We start from the raw sequence: 9,174 nt of genomic DNA on the forward strand, positions 1-9,174 counted from the left end.
GCTGAAATCTCTTGGATTTCCAGAGTGGAGTTAACCAGCGATGACTGCGGGTTCCTCTCTGCCTGTTGGGGCACAGCAGGACTGACTCCTGCAGAGCCCACAGCAGAATCCCTTGCTCCCCACTGCCCCCTCAGCCAGCAAACACCAGAGCTCCAGCCTGGGAGCTGCAGGAAGGTCTTTCTGGAAGGAAGTTTTGCACAAAAAATCAGTTGTACCCTGAACTGCTTTTTTCTTTTTCGACAGGCCTCCATACCCAGAGGAAGCAAATGTCCAACAGAAGTTTTGTAACTGAGTTTCTCCTCCTGGCATTCACAGACACACGGGAGCTGCAGCTCTTGCACTTCTGGCTCTTCCTGGGCATCTACCTGGCTGCCCTCCTGGGCAACGGCCTCATCATCACCACCATCGCCTGTGACCACTACCTGCACACCCCCATGTACTTCTTCCTCCTCAACCTCTCCCTCCTCGACCTGGGCTCCATCTCCACCACTCTCCCCAAAGCCATGGACAATTCCCTCTGGGACAACAGGCACATCTCCTATGCAGGATGTGCTGGCCAAGTCCTTTTCTTTCTCTTTTTTATCTCAGCAGAGTTTTCTCTCCTCACCATCATGTCCTACGACCGCTACGTTGCCATCTGCAAACCCCTGCACTACGAGACCCTCCTGGGCAGCAGAGCTTGTGTCCACATGGCAGCAGCTGCTTGGGGCACTGGGTTTCTCTATGCTGTGCTGCACACGGCCAACACATTTTCAATACCACTCTGCCAAGGCAATGTCCTGGACCATTTCTTCTGTGAAATCCCCCAGATCCTCAAGCTCTCCTGCTCACACTCCTACCTCAGGGAGCTTGGGCTTGTCATGGTTAGTGCCTGTTTAGGTTTTGGTTGTTTTGTTTTCATTGTGGTATCCTATGTGCAGATCTTCAGGGCTGTGCTGAGGATCCCCTCTGAGCAGGGCCGACACAAAGCCTTTTCCACCTCCCTCCCTCACCTGGCTGTGGTCTCCCTCTTTATCAGCACTGGCATGGTTGCCTACCTGAAACCCCCCTCTATCTCCTCCCCATCCCTCGACCTGGTGGTGTCATTTTTGTACTCAGTGGTGCCTCCAGCAGTGAACACCCTCATCTACAGCATGAGGAACCAGGATATCAAGGATGCCCTGAGGAAATTATATGAATGCACATTACTCCACCATGAATAAGATGCCAACCATCCTCATATAACTCCTGGGAATACAGTAAAGTCCCAGCCTATCTTCTGTTATTCTTTTTCTTTAGATCGTGTTTGTTAAACATAATAATTATTGTAATCATGTATTATTCATACAACTTCTTCTTAATCTTAGAACCATTTTTTTTCTGTCTTCAAATCCTAATGTACAGAAGCAACCAGGCTCTTTGCATAGCTGGAAAAGCCAGACCATAATCATTTGCCTCTCCTCCATTCGCTTAGACCTCCTCTGGATCTGGGGGCCCAGCCCCAGCAGGCAAAAGGGATTCAGGAGCCAAGGGCCCAGCTGCCCCATGGAGGAGCAGCCTCAGTGCCCCTCGGGGCTGCCCCTCGCTGCCTCGGCAGGCACTGCCTCTCTGCTGCCTGTGAGCTGGGGCTGCTGTTTCCCTGGAGCCATGGCCAAGGACAGCAGCAGGACGTGGCCTTTTCAGTGCTGGGGTCACCTCATTTCCACACTGTCCTGCTGTGCCCTTGCATTTGTTTCACTTCCAAGCTCTTATGTAGTTTTTGACTGTCCCATTGTGTCCATAGTTGCTGTTGTGTCCTCAGTTGCTGCAGGCAGGAGCAGGCCATGTGAACCACAGTGTCAGAGCTGGCCTCCATGTCAGCACCACCATCACCAAAGGGGCTCCTCAGGGCAGTACCAGGAGGCTGGACACCTCTTCTAAAGCTGGTGTCGGGAATATACTCAAGAATCTGCTCCCTCAAAAAGACATTTGCTGCTTTGTGGTTCTTAATGGTTTCACAGGGACAAGCGCAGAGACCTAGTGGGATCTATTTAGGGGCCAAGGGCTGGACCAAGACCTCCCTTCTTGGTTGCACATGTCCATGCAGATAGCAGCTGGTCTTTGATGTACCTGCCTGGCACTGTCCCACCTGCAGTGGGGCTGATGGCAGATGCCATTCTGGAGAGGAATCAGGAGCTGCTAGGAGAGCTCAGGGGATCTCCAGGGACAGTGTGTGAGTCTGGGGGGGCAGTGAGTGGAACCTCATAAAGTGGGTGATTACCCAATTAGAGTCCCCTGGAGGCAAAGGTGAACCTGCTGACACCATGCTGTAATGACAGCCCTGAAATTTCTGGAGAGGCTGTGAGGAGCCAGGAGGCAAAGGCACACAAGACTGGAGAGTGGTTCAGGACAACCTTTGGGAAAGCCCATGGGCTGGATCTACTGCAGCCCTCCGTTGCCTTTTGTGCCATTGGAGACACCCCATGGTCCTGCCCAATCCCGTCCTTTGTCCTTGAGCCATCCAGGAAGATGGAAAGGGCCTCAGAAGCAGTGAACCCCATCTGCCTGGGTCTGCTCCTCACCCCCACCACCACGGCCAGTGGAGGATTACCCCATGATCCCAGGGCACCATAGTCCCTTTGCTCTGCAGAGCAGCACTGCCAGCTTGGGGCCCTGCAGGGAGCACGGGGACAGAGCCAGGAACAGCTGGTCAGGCCATCATGGACACACTTATGTGAGGAAAGGGTGTCTGGGGAGCAGAGATGTCACTGGAGAAGAGCAAGGGAGCATTTCTGTGCCTGCAGGGAAGAATCCATGAAAAAGAAAACTCTTTCTGCATGCACCCCCTCGGGACAGGATGCTCTGTCTTTGGACCTGGAATTTTTTGCTGGCCTGGGGACAGGGGCCGACAGTGAGGGGGCACAATCAGTCTCTGGTGACTTGGTCCAGGACCATCTGGACATGAGACAGGGAGTCCCGCAGTTTCACTGACCTCCATTTCCTCATGCCATTGTCCCCCAGCAGCTGCTGTGCCCTTCAGAGGGCCTGGGGCTGTGGGGTGAGTGCCCAGAGCTCTGCAGCACCCTGCAGCCCAGACTGGGCCTCTCCGTGGGGCTGAGATGGGAAGGGGACAGGGGAGATGAGAAGAGCTGGGGATAGGCTGGACTGGGCTGGAAAGTGTCTGGCAGAGGAGAGCACCAATGTTAGCTGAGCTGTATGACCACGCAGGGAGAGGACACGCTGCAGTGGGTGTGTGGTGCAGAACCAGATATCATGGAAGGAAGCCGAGACATACAGGTGCAGGACAGCAAAGGCTGGTCTGTGCCTTTGGTGACAAGGACAGATCAAAAAGGTGTTCCAGAGCATTTATCATCCCCCCCAGCCTCTCTCAATAGCTATTTCCAGCACTGCCCACTCACTCCAGTTTATGAGTGTTTTTCTTCTGTACCCATTTCCTTCCTCCTGCTGGTCTTAGTGCCTGTGTTGGGGGAAGAGCCAGCCCTGCCCCAGCCTCTCTTCTTGCCCAGAAATTGGCAGAACCCAGAGCAGGGCTGTCTGGGAACCCTTGTATGTGAAAAGGCTGCAGCCTGGCTGGGGCCAGACTCTGGTGAGCTGTGAAAGCAGGACAGTTGGTGGGGATGGATGCTGAGGTCTGACATGGGGGCTCTGGTGGGGGACATTTCCCCACCCCAAACACACCCTGTCCTGGGCAGTGTTTGATGAAGGGGCCGTGGGGGCATGTGTTGGGCAGTGCGGCTGGTGCAGGGATGGGTCACACGTGGGGGCCATGACACAGCAATCAGGAGGTGGAAGCAAGGACAGGCTATGAAGGAGGAATTTAGAAATATGACCTGAGCTGAGGGCGTGTGTTTAGGAAAGCCAAAGTTCCCCTGGAACTGAGGGGGGCTGCAGGCAACATCCAGAGCAAAATGAAGAGCTTCAGTCACTGCGTTTGCAGTAAAAGGCTGAACAAGGCCCATGCGAGTTGCTGCTGAATGGGGAGGGGGTTTCACAGCAGCAAAGACAGATGGGGATGAGGGACTCAACGGTGCCTTTGCTTTAGTCTTTCCTGAAAAGGTCTCGCAGGCCTCTGCTCAGGGAAAGGGCTCCTACTGACAGGCTTCTTCAGCCTGGAGAAGGGATGCCTGAGGGGCACCACACAGCCAGGGGGGGCCTCCCATTTTTCACCATGAGGCTAGCCAAGCATTGGAACAAGCGTTGGTCCCCCTGAGAGATTGTGAAGTCCTCCATCCTTGCAGGTTTTCAAGACCCAGATGGACCAAGCCCTGAGAAGCCAAGTCTCACCATATACCTGACCCTGCTTTGAGCAGAAGGTTTTCCCACAGACCTCCCAAGGGTCTACTCAGTGATGTTATTATCCTATGATCTCTTGTCCAGTAAGTGCAGATGTTTATGCTGCACAGATCCTCTTTTGTTTTATGTGACTAGCTAAGACAAGTCAGGTGATCATATCCTCCACTCCACTGACTGCAAGGAGAAGCCTGGGAGGCACTGCCTCAGACAGCTCTACATTACCCCTGCACCTCACTGCATCCAGCTTTAACACCCCCAGAGGCCATGGTCTGCACCCTAAAGCTCCTACTCGTAGGTTTTGGGAATCAGGGAAGCTGAATGCCACATGTGACAGAAATACGCTCCTGGCATTTATGGACAGCAAGGAGTTTCTCCTTCTGGTGCATTCCCATGCCACGTGGACTCCACCTGGGATTTCTCTCCACTTGTTTTAGACAACTATTGTTTGGTTGTCTGTCCACTCTTGCTCGTACAGGCTCCTCTTGCATTTGACAGTGGGTCTTCAACCTCTTCCACTGTAAGTCATCCTCATAGAAATTTAAGTTCCTTGGTTCCTTCATTGTCTTGGCGTCCAGGCACCTGCTCAGCCCTCACACAGTCTGGGTATTGGCTCACTCCTGGGCACTTCTTTCCAGGTGAGCCCCCTCCAAGTTGCAGTCCCAGGGGTGGTTCTGAGGGGAGATGCTGCTTGGTGTCAGGTCTGCTCCAGAGCAGACAGGGCTGAGCAGGGTGTCCATGAGCGGGGCCTGCCCTCCTGCCTGCTGCAGCTGGTTGGGGGGCTGGAACAGAGGTGTCCTCAGAGCCAGCACCCAGACAGGGACCTTTCCCCTGCCTCACCCCTTCCTTTTTGGACACAGGCAGGTGATACCTGACTGGGGCTGCACTCTGATACTCATGAACAAGGCAGAAGTGGATGAGGATGTGAATGCTGAGGGCAGCCATGGCTGCAGTGACCATGGCAGAGGAAAAAGACAAAGAGCAGAATGACAGCCTTGGCCTGCAGCACAGCACATTTCACATGGTTCAGCATCTGCTTGGCAGGATCCTGGAGAGCCAAGATCCATGGAGCCCTCTTGGATCTTTGAGGACAACAACATCAAAGCCCAGAAACACCTGAGTCTGAAGTTCTAGGAGTTGAGCAGGGCCTAGCTGGATGCTGGTGGGGATGGACAGGGATCTTGTGGATGAAGCATTCACACACCAGAAGGCATTGCACAGGGGTGGAAGAAGGAACAGGTTGTCCAGGAGGCGGATACAGACATGGCCTTGGGGTACAGGGGTGGAGGCAGGAAAGCCAAAGTTCAGCTGGGGGTGGAAATAGCAAGGAATGGGGAGCGTAACCAGAAGGGCTTCTGTAAGTTCGCTACAGAACAAGGAGTCAGGTGACAAAAATAGAGTCTCATGGCTCATGTCATGACAAAGACTTTGAAAAGGCTGAGGAACACTAGGTTTTCCAATCCTCTTCTCCTGATCTGCCCTCAGATCTCCCTGGTCCTCAAGTCTCTTACCACCATCTGTGTAGGCAGGGCAGAGGGAAGTGTGTCTGGGGAGCACTTAGAATCATAGAATCATAGAATCATTCAGATTGGAAAAGACCCTTGGGATCATCGAGTCCAACCATCAGCCCTACTCTACAAAGTTCTCCCGTACACCACATCCGCCAACATCTCATCTAAATGACCCTTAAAACACACCCAGGGATGGTGACTCCACCACCTCCCTGGGCAGCCTATTCCACTCTCTGACCACTCTTTCTGTGAAAAAATTTTTCCTCATGTCCAGTCTGAACCTCCCCTGTTGCAGTTTAAAGACGTTCCCTCTTGTTCTATCGCTAATTACCTGTGAGAAGAGACCAGCACCAACCTCTCTACAACGTCCTTTCAGGGAGCTGTAGAGAGTGATGAGGTCTCCCCTCAGCCTTCTCCTCCTCACACTAAACAGTCCCAGCTCCTTCAATCTCTCCTCACAGGATTTATTCTCCAGGCCCTTCCCCAGCTTCGTTGCCCTCCTCTGCACTCACTCCAGCACCTCGAGATCTCTCTCGGATTGAGGTGCCCAAAACTGGACACAACACTCCAGGTGTGGCCTCACCAGTGCAGAGCACAGGGGGACTATCACCTCCCTGCTTCTGCTGGTCACACTATTTCTAATACAAGCCAGGATGCCGTTGGCTTTCTTGGCCACCTGGGCACACTGCTGGCTCATGTTCAGCTGCTTGTCAATTAGAACCCCCAGATCCTTCTCTTCCAGACAGCTCCAGCCACACCTCCCCAAGCCTGTAGCCATGCCGGGGGTTGTTGTGGCCCAAGTGCAGGACCTGGCACTTGGCCTTTTGAAGCTCATCTTCTTGACGTTGGCCACCGATCCAATCTATCCAAGTCTCTCTGTAGAGCCTCCCTGTCCTCATGCAGATCGACACTTCCGCTTAAGTTGGTGTCATCTGCGAACTTACTGATGACACACTCTATGTCCTTATCGAGATCATCAATAAAGATGTTGAACAGAAATGGTCCCAACACCGAGCCCTGAGGAACACCACTTGTGACCGGCTGCCAGCTGGATTGAGCTCCACTGACCACCACTCTCTGGGACCGTCCATCCAGCCAGTGCTTGACCCAGCAGACCGTTCGCTCATCCAGGCTGTCGGCTCCCAGTTTTTCTATGAGAATTCTATGGGGAACTGTGGCGAATGCTTTTCGAAAATCCAGGTAGACAATATCCACAGCCTTTCCCTCATCCAATAGCTGGGTCATTTTGTCATAGAAGGTGATCAGATTTGTCAGGCAGGACCTGCCTTTCATAAACCCATGCTGACTAGGCCTGATCCCCTGGTTGTCCATTATATGACTTTTAATGGCACTCGAGATGACCTGCTCCATGACCTTCCCTGGCACCGAGGTCAGACTGACAGGTCTATAGTTTCCAGAATCCTCCTTTCTGCCTCTCCTGTAGATGGATGTCACATTTGCCACCCTCCAGTCCAACGGGAACTCCTCAGTTACTCATGACTTCAGGTAAATGATGGAAAGCGGCTTGGTGAGCACGTCTGCGAACTCTTTCAGCACCCTTGGGTGTAACCCATCTGGTCCCACAGCTTCCTGAGGAGGGGAAATGGAGCGGGACGTTGCTGCGTTTGAGAGACGGGAGACAGGCTTGATGCAAGCAAAGTTCTCCACTTTATTACATGTAACACTCATTTTTATAGAAAATCAGAAGATGTGTGTGTTAAATTGATTGGTTGCTATGCTTCAGAATTCTTATCAGCACGCGCTAATTGGTAGCTACTTAACCTTCAACAATTGGACTAATAGCAACTAAGCCACTCCTGTAAAAAACTCTAAATTCCTTGCTGTCTGCACCGTCTTCGGCCCTTTATCAAGCATGACTCCCAGGTTAGCAATTCTTCACCATATCAGCACTTTTCTCAGCGCTTTTCTCTTCCCTTTATCAGGCCTCCCAAGGTTTGTAGCCTACAAGTTCCAGTACGTCCCCCTCGAACAACGGAGCAGTACAGGCTGTTCTGTCTGAGTCCTTCAAGTCGTACCCGACAGTCTGTGTGTCTCTATAGGTACATATCTTACAGATTACAACATACCAACAGCCCACCCATGTTTCCCTTTCTCCACTGACTGTGGTTTTGATTGACCTAGAAACTTTTCCCTGCACCACGGGTCTTCCCTTGACGATAAACCTGTGTGGGGCAGGGAGGCTGGGTCAGTGCAGGGACAGGGCTGGCTCTGACAGGGGCCAGGAAGCAGCTGCCAGGAGGTGACAGCAAGGACAGTTTACAAAGGAGAAATTTATAGAGATTGACTTCATTGTTTTAGGAAGGCAAAGCTTGCCTGGAGCCGGTGGTGGTAAGGAATGTCAAGAATAAAAAGATGAGTTTCAGTGGCTCATTAGAGAGCAAGAATGATCAGGGGAAATGCAGGGCTGGTGCTGAATGGGGAGGGTGATTGAACAGCAACAGACACAGGTGGGGCTGGGGGACTTAATGCCATCCTTGCCTGAGTCTTCATTGAAAAGGTCTCCAGGCCTCAGTGCTCAGGGAAAGGGCTAAAGGAGCAGGAGAGCACATACTGGCAGGAAGCTCAGGAAATGCAGCAAGGACAAGTGCCAGTGTGTGACCCTGCAGGACATCCCCCTGGCAATGGCACCGGCTGGGGGCTGCCTGGCTGGGAGAAGCCCCGTGGGAAAGGTCTGGGTGGGTTGGGCAGTGTTGTGGGAGGATATCGGACCTGCACAACTCTATGAGAGTTATATCAAGAAAAGCCGTTTATTTTTCCAATAGTACATACTTATGCTCTCACCAAACCTCTAACTTCATAATTAACAAATCAGCAATTAGACAGTTACAGTGGGCATCAGGTCAGAGGTGGCCATGTCACTGTGGGGGCCATGTCACAGTGGGAAGCGGGTCAGTGGTGGCCATGTCACTGTGGGGGCCGTGCCACGGTTGGCAGCAGGTCAGTGGTGGCCATGTGACATGGCCCCCACAGTGATATGACCACCACTGACATGCTAATCACTGTGACATGGCCCCCACACTGACATGGCCACCACTCACCTGCTGCCCACTGTCACATAGCCCCACTGTGACATGGCCACCACTGACCTCCTGCCCACCGTGACATGGCACCCACAGTGACATGGCCACCACTGACCTGCTGCCCACTGTGACGTGGCCCCCACAGTGTCACGGCCACCACTGACACGCTGCCCACTGTGACATGGACCCCACTGTGACATGGCTACCACTCACCTCCTGCCCACTGTGACACGGACCCACAGTGACATGGCGGCCACTGACCTGCTGCCCACTGTGACATGGCCACCACAGTGACATGGCCACCACTGACCTGCTGCCCACTGTGACATGGCCCCCACAATGACATGGCCCCC

General features: G+C 53.1%; 1 protein-coding gene across 1 annotated transcript; it reads left to right on the plus strand.

The window, feature by feature from the left end:
* Positions 1-266: 266 nt before the first annotated feature.
* LOC141936060 (olfactory receptor 14A16-like) lies at positions 267-1,202 on the plus strand. Its single transcript, XM_074852785.1, has one exon. It carries the CDS (start codon positions 267-269, stop codon positions 1,200-1,202), a length of 936 nt encoding a protein of 311 aa, XP_074708886.1.
* The last annotated feature ends 7,972 nt before the right edge of the window (positions 1,203-9,174 follow it).

This window comes from Strix uralensis, chromosome 31 (genome assembly GCF_047716275.1).
Source record: "Strix uralensis isolate ZFMK-TIS-50842 chromosome 31, bStrUra1, whole genome shotgun sequence".
NCBI classification, from domain to species: Eukaryota; Metazoa; Chordata; class Aves; order Strigiformes; family Strigidae; genus Strix; species Strix uralensis.